Source organism: Babylonia areolata, chromosome 18, assembly GCF_041734735.1.
Source record: "Babylonia areolata isolate BAREFJ2019XMU chromosome 18, ASM4173473v1, whole genome shotgun sequence".
NCBI classification, from domain to species: domain Eukaryota; kingdom Metazoa; phylum Mollusca; class Gastropoda; order Neogastropoda; family Buccinidae; genus Babylonia; species Babylonia areolata.
Window position 1 is genome coordinate 71,984,694 of NC_134893.1, and position 21,480 is coordinate 72,006,173.

Sequence of the window (21,480 nt, forward strand, 5' to 3'; positions counted from 1 at the left end):
AATCCCGTCTCATTGCAGGCGACAACTGGCTGCTGGAGCAGACGATCGTGCGCTTCACAGTTGTGTGCACATCGATCATTTCTATTTTTCCGAGGGGTGGGGTGTGCAGCATTATCGCCTGCACGGGTACACTGTAAAGATTCAAACAAACGTTTCACTGTGTATCCTCGCGGAATCGATCTAATTGTGGTCACTACTCTCAGAATGGTCGAAATAAAGTGATCTTTGATCTGTGCGGTCTTGGAACAACATAACCGGTCAGTTACCTTGCTGGAAGAACACCTGTCCAGGGAATTCCCGTATGCTGTCACCCCTCTGAGGTGAAATCGTCCGCCGCCATTGATCGACAAAGCGGGCCCCAACTCCCAGCGCTTTCAAACTTCCACAGTCACCGGCTGCATTCTGCTGTACGGAGCTGCAGAGGCTTTGGTGATAGTGGTTGGAACACTTTTCGATCGTCCCAACTTATCAACTGTTGTTGTTTCGAACTGATTGTGTCTGGTCCCGATGCAAGATGAGTGTCGACGAGAAACGAGATTTAATGTTTCAGAGTGAGGTAAGGTCAGACGTGTGTTTGCTGTTGCCTATTTTGTTCGGTGGTCGTCTGCAGCCTTTTAAAAGTTGTTGTAAACTTCGTAATTAAACCACACACGATCGCGTTAAGCATTAGGCTTAAAGTTGTGCAAGCTTTGAACTTAGAAGTGTAGATTATGTTAATCTGCACGCGTATAGGCTGCGCAGTGCATGATAACAACGGGCATAATGATTGTGCAGTTGAAGTTCCAGAAGTGCACGTCTGTCAATAGAAGTGTTCACAGTGAAAGCGTGAATCATGGAAGTGTGTGTCATTGTGTGTGTATGAAGAGAGGGAGAGGGAAGGGTGTGTGTATTGCCCGCTTGCACGATCGGTGGCCGTACTGTATATTCAGTCATTCGTTTTGAATTATGAAGAACGTTTACTTTAAGGCCGCAATAACAGCAATGCGAGAGAGAAAGAGATCGATCGAGAGAGAGAGGGGCATGTTTGTTTACACACACACACACACACACACAATACACACACACACACACACACACACACACACACACACACACACACACACAAGTGCTGTGTTGTATGTGTGTGTGTGCGTGCATGCGTGCATACATGTGTGTGTGTGTAAGATATATATAGGTTATGTAATGTTTGCAAGTGAATATACAGTGCTTTTTAAAACAACACTTAATTTTGCAATAATACTTTAACTGATATATATTCCAGATTAAGGAATTGGAAATAATACTAAATGGCATTGTACATTGATTCTGTTATCATAAAAGGGCATATCAAAACACTCTTTTCATTTTGTGTTGCATTGTTAACTTAAATCAGTTAATGTCAGTTTGCTGACAGTGGTGACTCTATAGTCAGTGAACCTGTGAAGTCTATGGTAAAATAAAAATTGTGTTTATAAATTGTTGAAGGAAAAAATCTGAAAATTTGAAATCATTGCTTTGCGAATGTCCTGTCCATCCTGTTCAAAATCAGAGACAGGCAGTGTGACTCATGTGCATAGAGGTGGCTCTACAGTCCAGTGCTGAGTCAGAAACACCGGGCAGGGGGACTGGAAGTCTGTTGACATTGATCATCTGATGTTTATGTTAATGTCGCTCAGTGGCGCTGTTCTCGCACAGACTCTCGTGTGACATGGACATGATGGAATAATATATTGACTGATTAATATTTTTCTGTAGCATATTATGTATTCATCTTGACTGTCTGTGTGACTGAGTGTTAACAATGTTACAGTAAAAAAACAAGAACAAATGAAGGAATAAATGTTGAGAGTATTGCTCTGTAGTGTAAGAAGCTATTTATACTGGTTAAACAAAAAGAGTGACTGTGAGGAAGAGTAACAAAATAGCAACATGAACATGACAACAGTTTTAAAATAGCTTGCATACATCTTCTTTTTTTTTTTCTTTTTTTTTTTTGCATGTTACACACACACATACACACACACACACACACACACACACACACACACACACACACACACACACTCACACACACACATTCAGACATACACATACATACACACAGAGTATATAAAATATAAAAACAATACCAGGAGAAACTGGTAGCACACAAAAATCAGCACTTGCAGTTAATAATGGGAAACAATTTTCAAGTCTGCTGGTTCCAGTAAAAGGTGCACACAGCCTGCAAAGTTCCTGGTAATCGATCAGCATCAGCAGTTGTTTCCCTTGAATTGCCATTGAGCTGTGGCACCAGTGCAGTGCTTTGTCGCGTCTGTTGCTGTTTCAAGTGTTGAACAGGGAATCTCTGAATATCTCACCACATTGCTGGCATTTATATAGGGAGGAGGGCTGAGAGGGAGGGGGAGAAATCTGTGAGAGGGGTGGGGAGAAGCCTATTTTGTGATATGTACATCTATAGATATTTCATGCTGTACATAAAAAAAATGTAAACAAGTTGGTGCCGGACGTGCACAAACATGCACGCATGAGCATACATACATAGATGTACTTACATGTGTGATCATGCACACACACACACACACACACACACACACACACACACACACACACACACACACACATATGTACACACACACATATGCCTGTACACACACACACATGCATGTACACAGACACACACACATGCAAACACACACACATGCACACACACACACACACACACAATTTGATTCTGAAGTATAGAGCACACACCAGTGAAAACAATTGATCTGACACAAAATGCAGCACTTTAAGTTGATGGGAGGCAACTTTGGGTCCTGCCGACACTATGAAACCTGACCGTGCTTTGGATGGTTCCTGAAAATTGATCAGCATCAGTTCTTTCCCTTGAATGGACACAGCACAATGGCTCCAGAGATGTTTATATATATGTACCGTGTCACTTTAGTGGCTGTATCGGGAGTTAGCAGATCTAGGAATTTATTACTCCATTGTATGCATGTTAAGAGACAGCAGAATGAAATTAATAATTCACATGGACATGCAAATAATACTAGTATGATGGAGTTAGTTAAATATTATAATGATGATAATATGAGATGATGGTACAGATTAATTGCAGTTCTTATTAATATTCTTAGCCTATTTTAGCTTAACAAGGTGATCAAGCTTTGTAATACTGTGGTCTTTCAAAAGTTTCATAAACTGGAAAGTTGTATATTTTCACCGTTTTTTTTTTGTTTTTTGTTTTTTTTTGTTTGTGTGTACTGTTGGGTGATAGACTTTTTTCAAAGAGTATTTCTTCTGCAATGTAGACAAACTGATAATGCAAACTACGAAAATTTACATGAAGAGATTTGATAGCCAGTGAAATCTTACTGGGGGGTGAGAGACATTCTTTTCAAGTAAACGGTGTCTGTGTTTCAACAGAGTGTTTAAAGCTTGACAGTGCATCTGCTTTTATTGTTTTAACTTCAAAATTCCATAACTTTATGACTGGAAGAAAATGGTAATGATGGGAGACAAGCAATCTGGTGTGTGTGTGTGTGTGTTTGTGTGTGTGTGTGTGTGTGTGCAGTAGTTTGTCACAGACCACCTGGCCAGTGGTGTATACATTGAATTGATTCAGCTGTGAATTACTGTTCCTTGATATTAGTATTAAAAAAAATTATTAAAAAAAGTCTTGATTCAGGATTACAATGTCAAGAAATCGATTGATCAACTGTGATTATAGGGCTTATATATATATATATATATATATATATATATATATATATATATATATATATATGTCTATAATGAATTAGGGAAAAGATGGAATTCCATATACAAAAAAAAGTGGTAGAGCATAGTTCTGAAACTGGTAATGTTGAGCATGTGACCAAAACTGATTGAAGGTTATGGTCACAGCATGCGCCTGTTCATGTGTTTTGTTTTTGTTGTTTTTTTTTTTTACTCCTTTCTTTGGTTTGTACTGATGCTCTTGAGCATTGAACATCAAGTCTGTTGGATCACCTTTTGACTCAGAGAGTGCTTAACCGTGGATCAGTTAAGTCACAAGATTGATTTAAACTGTGTGAAAACACTTGACTATCAGAATGTTTGATGTTCTGTTGAAGTCATGACCATGACAGGAAGTGAAGGTCATAGCATTGTAGTGTTTAGTTTGTGTGTCTGGCTCTTTCCATCACCACGAGGTCCACACAGTATTGAATATTAAAACTATCAGAGGAAATAGATTTTCATTTGACATTGTTTGACACCGGTGCATCAATCAGTGCTTTAGTCTGAGAAGATATCCATCATTCAAAAAATGAACTAAATCATAAATCAAGTGAGACAAGTCCAAATTTTTTGATAAGTTGCAGGGATTCCCCTAACCTTTAACCAGTTCTCGGAATGGGTATAGTTTGCCACAAGTCATTAGCAGTCCACATTCTGTTTGCATTTGGCTTGGATCCAACCCTATTGGTATGATTTGAACTGATATTTGTGATTAAAGTTATGTTCTTTAGAAAGGATAAGGATAACATTCATTGAAACAGCTTGGTATGAACTGCTTCGGAATATTTCTTTAACAATAAGTAACAACTAATAATTAATATGCACTGAATCAGTATTTGTGCAGACTATATATATTTATGTGATAGTGGTGTCTGACTGACCATCATAACAGAACAGCATCTGATCATAGTGGAGAATGCCTTGCCTAGGTTACATCCCCACTTTATCTGCCAAGAGGATTTTAGGACAGTCGGTGTTGGGATGGTTCCCTAAGGCCAGCAAGCCCCCAAGGCTGCAGCACTAAGAGGCAGTGCAGTCTTGCCACCTAGTTTGAGTGTCAGTCCTTCACAAAAGACTAATCTGTTTGACTTCCCATTGCAATGGAGAAACCATTGATCATACAGCTTTCACTTTGCTGTTGGCCCACCTGTCAGCTTATGTCAGTCTGTGATAGAAGCTGAGCGTTGGGCTGTTTATCCATCATGTTCACATTCAGAGCAGTTGCACATATTTACAATTAGAATTACAATATAAAACTGACACTGAAGATGATGCTATGTCAACAATACCATGATGGGATAAGAAAATGTATGGATCTAGAAACATAAACAACAGAGCCTTAACCCTGAACACAGTTACATACACACACACATATATATATATATATATATATATTTTTATTTTATTTTTTTTAAAATATATTTAGTCAGAAGCACACCCATACACAAGCAGAATTTATTTTATAAGCATCCACTTGCATGGGCAGTATATACTTTATATTCTTATTCAGCTTTGATTGGATGATTCACAGACTAGTACATATTTATATGCTGATTGAATATTCAGACATGATATGACAGTTTGGAACAACACTGATTGACGATTCAGACACTTTGACAATTCAATGCAAGCATTTCATAATAGTATGCCTTAACTCATATTTATTGTTTCTCTTCTATGAGGTTAACAAAAATAAAAAAATTTACTCAATCTGTGATTGCAAATCATCCTCACTGTCATTTTTGGAGTGGCCGAGATATGATCAAACTTCAATTGTAACACTATCTGTTACTTGATTCACAAGTTAAAAGAATACTTGACATATCCCTTGACATCAAACAATCACAGATATGGATATGAAGAATATACATTTGTCAAATAAATCTTTAATACTCACCAGTGGATGCAACTTTCAAGCAAGCCAGATGTTCTAATCAATTCATAGCACACTTGCTTTTCCAGGCTTCTTTGCATTTTTCGAGTCATGCTTGCAGAGAAAGGACTTCCTTACAGAGCATCTTTCTCTGCGTGCGAGCCAGAAGTTGCTGAGCTTGAAGAGCCAGCATTGCTATTGATTATTTTCACAGGGTGGTCACCCTCTCTATTTTTCTCCTACATCTCACCCGGCCTGATTGCTCCTGTGTCTTGAGGTGCTACTGTCCTCGAGTGGTGACGGGTCACAGGATGACGGTCTTCATGCCAGGTCCCTTGATGCTTCTTTAGGTTGATTATCGGACACTGACTACATGGTACTGTGCTGGACTGGGAGTATTGATTGTGGATGAAACTGTTTCCCTGTTGGTTAGAGTCCTTGTCTGGTACACACTGGTTATTGTGATGCACTGCTTGTATATGGGTGGCTGACTGATAAATTGTGACAGAGCCAGCTGATGTGATTTCCTGCTTAACATTTTATGTAGAGCAGCCTGTGGAAAGCGGAAAGTTACAGATTATTCTTCATGAAGCCAAGGATGCTTTGATTTTACTTTGACAGCTAGTCGGTTGTGTGCCAGAAATTAAAGAACTCTGAATGCAGTTAAAAGACTTTCACAGAGTGGTTTGTGCAGGGGAATGAAATATCCAGTTCTTTGATATGAACAGTAACCAGCCAGCATATTTCAAGATTTGTTTCTGCGGTGACCGATCTGCCAGCATCAGTGCTCTATTCTGACAAGGTGACAGTCACATCAGCTGGTCAAGATGACGACTATCTTCACTTCCACATCTTCCCAGTACGTGCTGAGGCATCAGCACCACCGACCATCATGCACAGACACTGATGGTTCCCACCCCCACAACTCCCCTCACCAGCATGAGTCTCACCATGGCGATCACCACGGGCAGGAGCACCATCACCATGGCAACCACCATCGCCAGGAGCACCATCACCATGGTGACCACCATCACCGCACCACAGCACAGGAACAGAATGATCATCGCCACCCCCAGGACCGTGCACACGGTCATGACCAGCATGCCTCCACCTCTGGAGACCCAGGTCACAAAAGTTCTCGGCGCACTTCTCACAGTCAGGATGCCAAGGCCCATCACCATCACCACCACCACCATCGTCGAGCTCATGAGGTAACCTGGAGAAGTACAGGTGGCCTGACATGCAACAGAAGCCTGCATTCTTGTTAAGCAACTTGTAGTAATGTTGGCAGTGTTTACAGTTTGGGGTATCACACAAGTGCAGTTTCTTTACAATAGTTAAGTATATGTTGCTACCCAGCATGTTGTTCAGTTATTTTGCATTCACCATACTCCAGAAGGGTGATGATCAAATAAAAGTTTAAATAATGTAATTTAAATTATTCTCTGTACTGCAAAAGGGGCAAGGCAAAAATTCATTTTTCAGTTAAAAAAATCAATACGAAAGCAGCCATAATGTTTGACAACGAGATCCCTCAATCAGATAAAAACAATGCAGCTTTTAAATATGGAGTAGGTTCTTTGAATTCTCTGAAATACTTAGCAAATTTGTCTCACTATCAGCACATCTTTAGTGAAGCAGTTGTAGTAATATAGACAAAGTGTTAGGGTTTATAAAGTGTTTCAGCCTATTTTTCTCTGATAGGGTTTGCATAACACACAAAGAACACCGATTTCATTGTTGTTTATTAAACAACAAAGTCTAATAACTGCTTTTTTAAATTTTCATCGGTGTCCAAGAGATCTTTAAATCTGTTTATAATAACAGTAAGTGCAAATTTAAAATCTAGTGACAGTTAAGTTCCAAGGATTAGTAGGTCTGTTGCCAAAAGGATGTTTGTTTATCACTTAGACAATGCCAGATGCAAAGTTTACCCTCTTGATTCCTTTTTTCCATTTTTCCATGAAGTTGATAAATAATTTATCAAAACTCTTGTCATTAGTAGATGTCAACAACTGATGCTTCTTCCTTTTAGTGAATAAAAGTGAAGAAATCTTAGTCTTTTTTGATAGCTTATTTCTCTACACTCTTCCACCAGATATGTCACTCGCCTTTGTACCCTATCAGTACTTAAAGATTTTCTTTTTAAGTATATATTCTTTTTAGCTTTGGGTACTGGATCATGTTACCATATACTAATATATATTCTAGATGAGGTTGAACTGTTGACTTGGATAACAGTGTGAATGTTTCTTTGTCTAAACATAAGCTTCTCTTAATCCTAGTTCCAGGAACACTTTTGTAAACACCTTTTTATGTGATTGAAATGGGAGTTTGTCAGATGTTACATCAAGATCATTTTCATCCATATGTGGAGTTATTTTTTTTCATGTGTGACTGTCCAAGTTCATGTTATGTTCATGTTTCTTGGTTTTCCTAACCAGTATGCATTAAATTACATTCAGAAACACTGAAATTTAAGTTCCATTTCCAATCAGGCTCAAGCGGTTGAGCACTGAGCTCGCAGTAAAAAAAATGTGAATTTGAATCACAGACACCCAATGGACATTTTTGCGGCCTGTCTTTTTGTGCTCTTGTTCTGATGCTGTCACTGTAGTGTTAGTCACCCACACTTAGTTTCCAGGGATGGGTGTTGACTTAAACCTGACTGTAAAATTTATTGCTGACCACTTATGTAGATTGTGCAAACATGAAGTTTTATTTTTTAATTTTTAATTTTGGCACTCTTAGAACTGTGTTAATGTTAATATCAGCAGCAGATACGTTTGCAAATGCTTTCCACATGGACAGGAAGATCAAGATTTTTATGAATGCTGTGAAATTAACAGGTCTGAGAATACTGCCTACTGTGTTTGATAATGGAATTATTTGCAATAGATTTACACTTGTACCTTTGTGTTTGTATTATATCTATTTTATTTAATTTTGAGCATCACCATGGTTACCACATATGCTCTACTGTATCTTTCTTCGTTTTTTTCTTTTTTCAAAGCATTTCTGATGCACAGCATGGTATACATGCAGCATGTGTGGAGTGGAAGGCTGTAGTGTCCCATTCACACTGCAAAACTATGTGTATTTTCTGGAACAAAAGGAAATGCACAGCTAGAGAATCATGGCTTGACTGGACGCGCGTTGTCAGCCACGTGGGCGTGTTTCCATGGGGACAGAAGACTTGTCGCCTTTTTTCTTTTCTTTTTGACTAAAGGAGGGAGGAAAAAAGGGGGGTTAGTGTAAAGGTCAGGGGTGTAGCTGTAGGACTTTACCGTTGGTGTTGCTATCGATTGATTGTGTCTGCTGGCGGCAAGTTCTGACGGTATGGGGTGATTTGGGCCGAGGTTCACACTTGTACTGGTAGGGAGGGATGCATCAAGGTCGTATGGCGTGTTCGCATGCCAGTATATGTTTCGTTTCAAATGTATGGGAATGTATGCACTTGTCTGTTCAGTCACATTTGTAAGGTGTTTTAGGGGCAAGGGGATTGGGGGTGGGGAGGGGGTGGGGAGGGGGTGGGGGGAGTTACAAAGCCTGCATCGGTAATAGATGACGACAGATAACAATCACATCACTGCAGTGTTTCACTCTCTCTCTCTCTCTCTCTCTCTCTCATTCTCTAACGCGTGCGCACACCGTGCATGCATGCGTGCATACTATCAGTATCACACACGAACACACTTGCACATACGCGTGCATACACACACACACACAAATGCGCGTTTACACGCACAAGCTTTGCTCTCTCTTTCTCTCCCTCTCCCTCCCTCACACACACACACACACAACACGCAGAACAGGCTCAAGTGTCGATTGCTTCCTTGCTGAGAGGTGGTTTGTGTTCTGTCCGCTTGTCTTTTATTTATTTCTCGCGTCTTTCTCCTAACAATTATAAGGAAAAGAAAAAAGGAGGAGAAAAGATAACCCACTCTTTTCTTTCTTTTCCTGTAGTTTTTAGACAGAGGACTATTTTCATCGCATTAACCATGAAGCTAATACGTAATTTGAACTGAGAGAGGGTGGGTGGGTGGATGGGGAGAGAGAGTAGTTGTAGTAGTGGCAGTAGTAATAGTATATTGTGTAGTACAAGTCGGAGTTGTAGCATTACAAGTGTGGAAGACAAAATTGGAAGAAACGGCAGAAAGAGTGAAAGGGAAAAAAAATCTGCATTCGAAGCATTTAAAAACCACAACACAGTAATGACTGCTGCTACTTCTACACAGCCCATCGGCAGTGTCACTTCATTAGGGGTCTCTCCTCTCTTATTAGAGCCAATGAGAAGGCGCCACCTCGGAATCATGGTTTGAGCGTGCATGTTAGCAATCTGGGCATCAGTTCGTGTCTAACTCGTCTGGGCGTCGGTCACTCTCCCTGAACTCAGAAAAATCACTGGGGCGCTGTTCAGGAATTGTTCACCAGACTCCGAGATGTCAGCTCTATCCGGAGCGCTACGTTTTGCCTCTGAACATTAATTTTTGCCTACAGACTGTTTAGTACGTTTGTTTCGCCTACGTATTATACACCAGACATTATACGGTGCTATAAACATCAAAGTACAATTTAATTGAGTTTATTAACGGCATCAACAGTATTGTTTTCTAGGCCATCCTCTGTCTGAAGGAATGTACGTCCGTTCAAGGTATAGTTTTGCAGCCGGCAGATAAAGTCAGTCACAGATCTTCGTTTTCGATGGTCCTCGCCCATTCTTTCCTATGCTCTGAAGAGAGCTTCTGACTGGAAATTGTGGGAGGAGGGGAGGGAGGGGGTTGATTCATTTTATGAATGAAAACTTCGATGATAACAGTGTGAACGCTCAATTACATTATTATTGTTATTATTATTTTTTTTAGTAACTTGCGATTGCACCTCGTTTCCATAGTTCTGATTCTTTACAAATTCACATGGAGGATCCATTTCTTGAATGCGTACAGGAAGTGAGGAAGATGTTTTTTTGTTTTCACCACTCAGTCTCAATCTCGGCTTCTCTCTGCACCCCCTTCTCTCTCTGTGTCTGTCTGTCTGTCTCTCTAACGCGTGCACACACCGTGCATACATGAGTGCATACTATCACATGCACGCACACTTGCACGGACACACTTGCACGGACACACTTGCACACACACATGCGCGTTCACACGCACAAGCTTTGCTTTGTTCCTGTTCCTTTCTGGCTTACTCTGTCTGTCTGTCTGTCTGTGTGCTTGTGTGTGTGTCTGTTTACAGCTCTCTTCTTTTTTTTTTAACCCCCCCCCACCCCCCACCCCACCTCTCTCTCCATGTGCGTGCTTGCGTGTGTCTGTTAACAGCACGCTGTCTCTTGAGTTACACCTTCCACCCCTCCAACCCCACACACGTTCTCTCTCTCCCCCCCACTGCTCCCCCCCCCCCCCCCTTTTTTTTTTTCTGTCTCGCTGTGTCGTCTCTCTTTCAGAAGGAATGGGAATGTCACAGTACAAACCGTCTTTGGTTCCGACGCTCGTAAATGAATGTCGTCACGTCCACCACCGTCTGTCAGAAGAATAAAATATTGTTCTGTCTGTCCGTCCATCTGTCATATTTGGCCCTCTCTGTGTCTCTGTCTGTCTTTCCCTGTCCGAAATTGGTAAATTATGAATAATTTTTCTGTTAATTCCACACCGTACCTTTGGGTGTGTCAACCTCTGATGTGGGTCAAAAGCCTAATCAATAAACTTGTCAGTGTTTTATTTCCTTCTTACTCACTCACGTTGTCTGTCTTTCTTTCTTTTTTTCTCCTCCGTTTTTTCTGAATTGTACAGTTTACATCGTTCATGGTTCACAGGGTCGTAAAACAGTTTAGAAACCGTCTATGGTGCTGTTGTCATATACACAGTCCTATCACTTTTGTCGTTAACCTCATTATGGGGCCATAGGCCTGAACATTCTTTTCTGTCTCTGTCTCGTTCTCTGTATCTCTCATCACACACACACACACACACACACACACACACACACACACACAAAGAGATGGCTCTTGTCTGCCTCTTATTTGCTTGTGCGTGTTCACACTCGTGTGCGCGCACCCTCCCCCATCCCTCCCTCCCCATTGAAACATGACACATAGGCAATCCTCTTACTCGTGCTATAGGTCTGTTACTCTGCTCCACCCCCCACATCCCCCCTCTCCCTGTGTCTCTTTCTGCCTGTCTCTTTCAATCTGTTTTGCATGCATTGGTGTGCTGTGATCAGCAGCTCAGTCGCTTGTATTTTGAAGATAGGAAGTTTGAATCCAAGGCTACACTCATCGAGTGTGCACTGCCAGTGGCTATACTGGTTGTGTCAGTGTGATACGTTAGGTGTTCACTTACCGAGAGATGTTTTCTGAGCTGGCCAAACCAATCAATACGGATAGTTGATGTGAACCAAGTGCATTACCCATTTCCCCAGTCTCCTCCACTCCCCCCACGTTCATACGCATATGATTAAATATATACACCGCTCTCCAGACGCATGGAAATGATAATCTTTATCAGCGTGGCGGTGTTATTCAACGAGATACCCGAAAGTGGTGTAGAGGAAGGGTGTGGAGATCATCCTAGAGTTGCAGGAAAACCCCCACGACAGAATTCATTATATAACTGTGTTATAGGTTACCCCAGAGTAGGATGCAGAGATGATCACAGGGTTGCACAAAAAATCGAATTAAATTTTCATCACATAACTGTGTGTTACGTTACCCTGGAGCCTGAGGTGTACAAGCAGCATGGGATGGAGAGATGATCAGCGAGATGTGCACACTAAAAATAACAGCTGTGACTAATGGTAGAGGGGGAGAAGGGTCACAGTGTATCAACAGGCCAGACAAGCGGATCGATAGCAGTGAGGCTGACGTATGTACAGTGTGTGGCCCTTGGTGGCCATCGCTGGCTGTGGTGAGGACCGGATCGGAGTGAAGGGAAGGGATAGTGGCTTAATTCTGGGGGCAGATGTAATGAGACTCACAGGCTAGAGACTCCTCAGCTCATGCTCCCGCGTTGTTGGACGTGAGGCAGTCCAGGCGCTCCACGGTCCTCTGTCAGTTTGCTGGTGTCATCATCTGTCAGTTTGTTGGTGTCACCCCATCGTCTGTCAACAAGTCCGAGGTCTCTCTCCACTGTTTGCCTCCAGTTCTTTTTGGGCTAGAGGCCAGCCTCTTGCTGATAATTATATCTAATTTATTCGTTTAAAAATACTTGTGTTTATTCATTTGCATAATATTCACAACACTAAGTATCCTCCTCCCCTTTTAATGGTGGTGATGGGCCTTTCAGAACTGAAAGTAGCAGCAGTGCAAAGAAGTTGTAGAATCTCGTAACTTTCCCGCATTGAAACGATTGGCTTAATACTGGACGTTTGCTGACCGGCAACAGTGTGGCAGCCATGTATTATTCATCGTTGTCTGATTGAGTATTGTTGCGCTGACTGGCTGTTAAACGAGTTCCACAGCCACTGTGGTCTGGCTGTGTGAAGAATCACAGCTGTCTGTTGTGTGATGCTGCATGCGGGAATGGCCCCCATCTCCACCCCCCTACACTCCCCTCCTACCCCTACCCACCTTCCAACCTGCCCACCTTTCCCTCTCCCACTCCCCATCTGTGTGTGTGTTATTTTATTTTATTTTATTTTATTTTTTATCTCGCGCACACCATTCCCATCCCACCCCTCCCCCTCTCTTCCTCCCTCCCCGTCTCTCTCTCGTGAACGTGCTCCACATGATGCCGACAGTAAATCATACAGAATCGCACTGACGCTTTTGAAGAAAAAAAAAAAAGAAAAAAAGAAAAGAAAAAAGCTGCGTTAGCACCTCATTTGCGATATACACCATGATACAGTAGGTAAACCTGAACTGCATTAATTACCAACCTTGCCTGCTTCTATACAGTTACACTTCAAAACAGGCTTGTACCATCAGTGCAGCAACGTCATGGTTCAGAAGGGGACGGAATCTCGTTCAGGGAACCAAACATAGAAACTCGCTACCTGTTTCCGAGTTGCTGACGGTCTGCAAAATTACTAGGCACAGAAAGAATGAGAATCATTTTGTTGCAGCCAGTTACGCAATATTGTTTAGCGTTTCGCCATTTTCGTGTTACTTCCACAGGGAATAGCCGATACATTAACGTAGGGGTTTGCTCGTATAACATAATGCAAATATGCGTACTTGATCCAGCAAAGAGCTATCCACAGAGGGAAGCCAAGCTTGTCGCTGACTGAACTATGTTTTATGCGTGGCTCATTCATTTTTATGAAAGGAGGTGGTGGGTATTATGTTGAATGGACGGAACGGTTTCGTGTACGGGTGGATTGGCATATTATATTATTTTCATGCTTGGGTGCGAGCGTACGCGCGCGCGCGCGCACACACATACACACACCCTTACACACGCACATGCACACACAACCCCCGCCCCCCCCCCCCCACACACACACACACACACGCGCGCGCGTTTAAGGATGCATAGCTTACGCATGTATGCGGTTTGCGCACATATGCTTGCACTACCATTCTCTTCTCCCACCCCTCAAACCCGCGCTGTCTTTGTGACCGTCTCTCACTTACTCGCTCATACAGGCACAAGCAGAGCAAGAGAAAGTGCGCGCGCGCAGGCACATAATTACGCTGTCTCACGCACGCGCGCGCGCACACAGGCACGCACACACAATCGTATACACACATACTCGCGCGCGCGCGCGCACACACACACACACACACACACACACACACACACACGTGCACCCAGAGGAGAGGGTGGGTTTTCAGAAAAGTGATTGAAACAAAAATCCTTGAATGACCTTTTGATGTCACACGGTGACTAAGTTTTTCGAGAACTTGTACAAGACAAAACACTTCATGTCACGTTTCATTGAGATTTTGTCAGACGGGTGCCTGAAAATAAGCACCAAAAAAGTTTTGAACTGTGACACAAGATCCAGACCAAAATAAACAAATAGTACGTCAGTAGACTGACAGTGCACAGCATCCTTGCCAGTCGGCATTGGTCCCCAAATTAGCTAGTGACCAGTGCATGGGTCGGAATATTTTCGTATCGGCATTTTGGCGACGAGGACAATTTCTAAAAATCTGGATAGGCGTGATTGTCTAAGCGGTAATCAGTGTTTTCCGTTTGTAATCTTAGCTTTTTTCCTATGTCGTTCAAACTTGTGAATTCTTAGAAGTTAAAGGTTAGGGTCTCCATGTATTGATTCTGTGAAAGTCGAATGGGTGGTTTGAAAGAAATAAGTTCACTACTAGATACAAGATAATTTACTTTGAAATGGTTTTATTCAACTTTGTTAATTTCTGTCATTGTCAACTGGATATTTTCAGTTGTGTTTCGTCATTTTGGGGTTGATTAGTGGAAAAGGTCGATAGGTTTTGACAAAAGCGATAATTTCTGTACTTTGAAGAATTGAACCCCACCAGTGATTTCCGAAGTCGTGTCTTCTACTTTCACACTCGTTTGAGCCCCCGCCATCTAAAAAAAACAATCCCCAAACCAAAAAACATGCAAGAGGACAGTTTCCCAGAGTCACACACTCATAAAAAATGTGTGCTCAGCAAAAGGAGAAAAAAAAGTGACGCAATCCTGTTTGATTCAGTTCTCTGTGTGAAAGGCCACTCGCCACATTCCGCACTGCTTCCCGTCAGTGGAATGCTGTAGACAAGGGCAGCTGAGGCGCAACCGCCTGCGGCCATCCCCCCCTCCCCCCTCCCCCTCCTCCCTTCAGCCACCAAGATCGATAGCCATGCTTGCTGCCTGAGCCCGAACTGGAGGGAGCTGATATTAATAATGCGTTTCTGACTAACAAATGCTGTTGGGGTCATTATCATCAGCCAATGGCAGCTGGCCTTGTAGAGAGAGGTTCCAGGCTAGGTGTTTTTTTTTCTGGCGGTTTGAGTCACATTGCCGCCTCAGCTGGCCCGAGAAGTGGAGCGCGCGGGTGAGGGGGCGGTGGGTGAGGCCTGTTGGAAGCGCTGCTGGTGGTTGGGAAGGAGGACCGTGAGGACAGAGACCGGAACAGGGGGTGGTGGTGTGTTCTTGTGTGGGAAGGAAGCCAGGCACACAGAGAGAAAGAGTGAGAGACAGTGCTGGCCACTTCTTGCTTCTGCTTGCTGGTCTTCTAGGCGCTCGGCCACACGGTCGTGTCAACATGGCTGAGAAACAACAGCGAAAGGTACACACCGTCTGTTGCATTCTAGCTGTCGTCCAAGACCTTTTCCATTCATTTTGATCTTTTGAAACATTTTGTTTTTTGTTATCATTTTTATTCGAATACCAGGTTTTCGTATGTGCTCTGCTGGTGTCTTGAATTTTAGAATTCACAAGTGGTGGAATTGGCGATTATGGCGAAAAAGACAAGAGCAACACCTAAATGTTCCATTTTTACAAATTCTAATTCTCTAATAGATGTTGATTGTCTGCGATCGAAGTCCATTCAGATTTTATTAAACAGCATAGGCCTGTGCATCCATTGGAGTTGTCTGCGGTTAAACAGTTCGTGATGATGCTGTTCTCTTAAGAAATAGAATGCCGTTTTATTTTCTGCTCTGTGTGGTGAACGGTTAGGACATCGGGGGATTTGGAACTGGGCCACACCATTTATGTCGGTTCTCTGGGAGTTTGGAGCCTGCATAATTAGGCGTCTGTTTGCCACCCGTCATTGGAACGGCTCTGGAACCCGAACAGATCATGGGAATTTTTACCTGTGGTCCCCGTCATCCGACCCTCTGTTTGCAGCGGAACTGTGATGTTGTGTAACGAAAGACAGGGTGGGGGATGGTTGGAGGCGTCAGTAATGGTATGGGTGTTTAGCATTAGCTATGCAAAAGGGGGTAACGGTAGCCGACAGCGACCCCGCTTGGTATTGATCTTTCTGGGGGAATGACGAGTTTCCCCCAGCCCATCCTTACATCTCAGTCTCTCCACACAAACAACTCCTACACGACAGGCAGCGCGCTTTCCCAGCGTCATTGAAAGAAAACTGGGTTGACTAAGAATCGAGGGGGGAAAAAACACAACAAAACTCCTCGTGCTCGATGGTGACTGACTTTTCTGCAACGACCTTGACCCGCAGGGTTGGCTTGATCGATGATGCCCACTTGCAGCCTCCACTCCCAACACACCCACCCCAAAGGCAGTGCCTGTACTCTCTTCTCTTCGCTCCAGATCTGATGTGGCGCTGTGTACAACTCTTTCTCGTTGTTTCTCAATCGATTCCTAGACTGTGTGTGTTTTTGTGTCTGCATCTGTTTCTTTCTGACTGAATTTATGTATATGTATCTCTGTGCCTCTCTGTCTCTCTCGCTCGCTCGCACGCGCGCGCACACACACACACACACACACACACACACACTAAATATTGGGGTCACGCATGTTGTCGTTCATTCATGTTAGCACAGTTGTGTAAATGAATAGATGGAATATGGTTTAAGATCTATATTAGAAACACGATGCTGAAAAAAGATCGTTTTTTAAAAGTTTTTTTTATTTTTATTTTTTTTAAAATCTTACTATAGAGACGCGAAAGCATGTCAATATGGTTTGAAAATAGCTTGAGGCTGTGAAGGCCGAGCCTTTCCAACAGGGATCTGTTGTGAAAAATGGAGTCTTGCAGCCCACGCACAAATGCAAACAAAAGCAGTCAAACGCATACATTCACACACTTGCGTTCTCTGTCTCTGTCTCTCTCTTGCAGTCCACGCACAAATGCAAACAAAAGCACAATCGTACCCATACATGCACACGCTTGCGTTCTCTCTCTCTCTCTCTCTCTCTCTCTCTCATGCACACACGCGCGCGCGCGCGCACCAGTACACGCGAACGATGGAATGATCACAAATTCAGATTGCATTTGTACGCGCCTTCGTTCATAAGCACAAACGAACATTCACACGTTCAAACGAGCATGCTCCAAGAGAAAATTATGCACACACAATATGATGCGCACGCATTATGAGACGTATAGTGACAGAAGCTCAGTTTCAGTTCAGAATATTTGAAAATTTGAAACGTTCTTCTTCTGAGTAAATTTCTCTGTCTTCGCGAATTTTTTGTACATCAGGATGTTTGTAACGATTTGTTCAATCGAAGTAAAAAGATACATTATAGGAGTATTCCACAAATGGTTTTATGCAAAACCTAAGGGGAAAAAAGCAATGCTCATTTCATAGATGCTAAACGTTTTTATGTGTGGCGCGCGCGCACACACAATACACACACACACAAGCTATGTGTGTGTGTGTGTTCGACATTTATAATCGTGTACACACACACACACACACACACACACACACACACACACTCTCTCTCTCTCTCTCTCTCTCTCTCTCTCTCTCTAGCATATATATTTGTATAAGTATTAACTTTGAAACATACACACATACATACAAACATACACACGCATGGGTGAAAACATACTACAAAGGCCCATGGTGTCGGAATTGACACCGACGTTTACTTTGAGCAAGTACGAATCTCGGGACAATTTCTCAGTGTGTGTGTGTGTGTGTGTGTTTATAAGTATATCCATGTGTATATTTGAATACGGGAGGGGGGGGGACCTGGAAGGGGAGTGAGGGTGGCTTCCTTTCAGCAGGAACTCAAGTGTCTGAGAACAACGCTGAAAGTGTTAATTGGTGCCACGCTGGACTCGTGTTGAACGGTGACGGGAGTGATGAACTCCAAGACGAAAACACATGTAGTTCGCATGTAACTAAGTTTCGTTTATTGATGGGTCTGGGTGGGTTGGGTTCGCTAGTTTTGTGTATAATCTTGGCGTTGTTCGGTGAATAGTGTTTTGAATGATTTCCAAAGCTATCCTTTTTGGTGGCGAAGTAAACCCTTTGGCGTCAACGGTCCTGTGTTAATTTATTTTATTTTATTTTTAATTATAATATATATATATATAGGAGGGGAAGCTGTTTGTCTTCTATGGACAGTCTGCTGTTGGGGCATGGCAACGGTCTTGCCAGTTGTTCACTTTATTATTTTCTTTCCTCCGGTCATTTGATAATTTGTCCAGGAAAAACAACAAAAGTATGCAGAGAATAATTAAAAAAACCCACAAAAAAACCACTGACGCTCAACAAAAGTATGCAGAGAATAAAAAAAATGCACTGACGTTTGTCGATGGGTGTCTTGAAACCAGGTATGTCCGAAAACGTAAAAACTGGTATGTATTATTCCAGCTGTAGACTGTTCTTGTGACTATTTTCCCCCCATTCTGCTCTTCATGTATCGAGTCGTCACATCAAAGTTCAGTTGTGACCGTGGACATTGCTTAGACGCTGTCTTTATTTTGATATCAAGGTTTTGATTTCTTTTCTTTGTGGACTCTCTCTCTCTCTCTCTCTCTCTCTCTGTGGTGTGTGTGGAGGGGGGTGGAGCCTGTCCTGCCCACCATATGCTGTCAACGCTTGTATGGATTTCTAATCATTCATACGTCATTCGGGAAGCTGTGCAGTCGGTAAGGTGGTTGAGGTGTACACAGTACAGCAGCTGCCCATCGTTCACTGGTTCGGTTTAGATGTTTGGTTTCCACCTCCCCCCCCAAACTCCCACCCCCACCCCCTTTTTTCTGCCCCATTATCTGCACCGATTCAGTGACATTTCTCCCACGCCGCTCATTCCGAGTCCCCGATACACAGCCACACCCGGGTTCATCTGTCGCAGTCCCAGTGTGGTCAGCTTGTAGGGAACCATCGCTGTCCAGTTCCTCAGGAGGCCACACACCAGAGGAGATTCTGTACCGCTGCTTTGACAGTTCGATTGTGTTCAGTACTGCCTGTTCTGATTTAAAATACTTAGGACACCACCCAAGCCCCTCTGCTGACGATAATGATAGCTTAGTCGCGGAGCCAGACCGAGTGAGCGCGCCCCCCCCCCCCCCCCTCCCCCGCCCGGAGTGGAGACCACCACCACATCCGTCCAATCATAGCCCCCCATGAATCTGTCGATACTGAAGACGTTGACATGACTCGCCCCAAGAACGGAAGTGGAGCGGGGTCGAAAATTGAGGTCACCATGAGAGAAGGGCATGAAAGGTCACATAATTTGGTATTAAGAAAATTATTATTGATGTTTGAGGAGAAGGGGGGTGACGATGATGACGATGCTGGAGTGTAGCTGCATTTTAGGTTTGGGACGACGTGACAAAGCTGTACTCTGCGCTTCTCTTCATGGTGATATCCCGTTGTCAGCCAGTCCTGAGAGATATAGACAATCGCGTTGTTTGTCAGGAAATTTGAGCTGAACACCCAAAGATGCATCCGTGAAGTGGATGATACTTGACTGTGTGGTCCCAGTCTTCCAATTTTAGCCCACAGCAAACTTTATTTTGCGGAGGAGCCGGCCGCGGGCCGAAAAAGCCCACCGCTGCTGGGGATAGAACCCGTATCATCCCAGCCGTGAGATCGTGGCGCTGATCATTTCGCCACGGCGGCTGTGTTTGTTTTGCTTCTGCCTGTATGGATTGCTGAGAGATGCAGGAGAGGGAGGGGTTGTATTTGGGGAATTGGGTCAGAGAGAGAATAGAATTACAGATTATTGTATTATTTCCAATACGAGAAATTCAGTTAAGAGTGAGAGTGTACGACTTGACGAAACGGAAGGATGGTCGGGTTGGAGATGAGCCACAAATAAATACGTATAGGGTCCGCTCTCGGTGTTTCGGTCAGAATTGTTGTGTAGCTGTCCTGGAGGAGGTCAGTGCTGAATTGTTGCCTTACGTGACAACCTCGTGTTTGACCAAAGCAGAGTGGGTTTGGCGTTAGAGTTCTGATCCTCAGTTCACCACTCTTCTCGATTTTGTTCACGGTTCGAGGTCCTTTTTCGGCACGGTGTTGTGTCGTTGGAACACTTTACTCCGATGTTCCTCACTCCACCCAGGTGTGATTGGATGTACCTGACTTCAGGTTGGGAAAGGTTAAAACACACACACACACACACGAACGCACGCACGCACGCACACACACACACACACGCACAGTTTAGAATTTGATCATGTGAATAGACGTTAAAATGAAGAACATACAGTCCATCTTTCTATCCCTTCCGCTCATTATCTCTCATTTTGTTGTGGTGGTGGTTATTGTTGTGTCGTGGTGTGTGTGTGTGTGCGCGCGCGCGCGTGTGTTTGTGCATCATCCCGCTCTCTGTCTTTTGCGAGGTATAATCGGAGCAGCAAGAACAGCACGTACAATGACGCACTTAACGTCAATGAACACAAACGAAGGCTTCTTGGGTTTTCAAGTTGCCAGTGTCTGTCCGTGCACACATGCAGTGGGCACGATCCTTGTCACCACACACACACACACACACACACACACACACATTCATTTCCTGACTCCCAGTGTGTGTGTTGTGTTTGAGAAGGGCGATTCAGGGTGGGGGCTGAGTGTCAGTCCGTGCACCTTAAACTCGACGTCTGATCCTAATTTGTTCTATATTTGAATACATCGGAGAGGAACCAGTGCGTTTTGCTTGAATCGCCATTTTGTGCACACAGGCCAGGTTAAAAATGGTGGTTGACAGCTGACACCGCAGGTTCTTGGGGCCCATATATATAGCAGTGTCAGCTGTCTGTGTTGAAGCTGGGGTGGAAACAGCTGTTTCCGTAGTAACGTTGCCATGGTTGTGCTGTGGATTTTTTCGCCAGCTGCTTATTCCGAACACCCTTTTGGTGGTGACCCAGAGAGTCGTTTAACGTTTGTCAATGCCACTATGATTCATGCCGGCATGCAAATAAACACCCATAATATCGCCCGCCCGCATCCACCCACACACACACACACACACACACACACACACACACACACACACAAACATTCG

At 43.4% G+C, this 21,480-nt stretch overlaps 1 protein-coding gene across 41 annotated transcripts in view; it reads left to right on the forward strand.

The window, feature by feature from the left end:
- The first annotated feature begins 307 nt into the window (after nucleotides 1-307).
- Nucleotides 308-21,480, forward strand: part of LOC143293050 (uncharacterized) — a 192,214-nt gene continuing 171,041 nt past the window's right edge. For 33 of the 41 annotated variants that reach the window (XM_076603883.1, XM_076603881.1, XM_076603898.1 and 30 more), the window contains exon 1: nucleotides 308-556. In XM_076603883.1, coding sequence (XP_076459998.1) covers nucleotides 515-556 — 42 coding nt within the window. In that variant the 5' untranslated portion in view covers nucleotides 308-514. Of the gene's footprint in view, nucleotides 557-15,606; nucleotides 15,827-21,480 lie in introns of those variants that run through there. The other 8 variants (XM_076603917.1, XM_076603918.1, XM_076603919.1 and 5 more) reach the window with 3 other exon arrangements.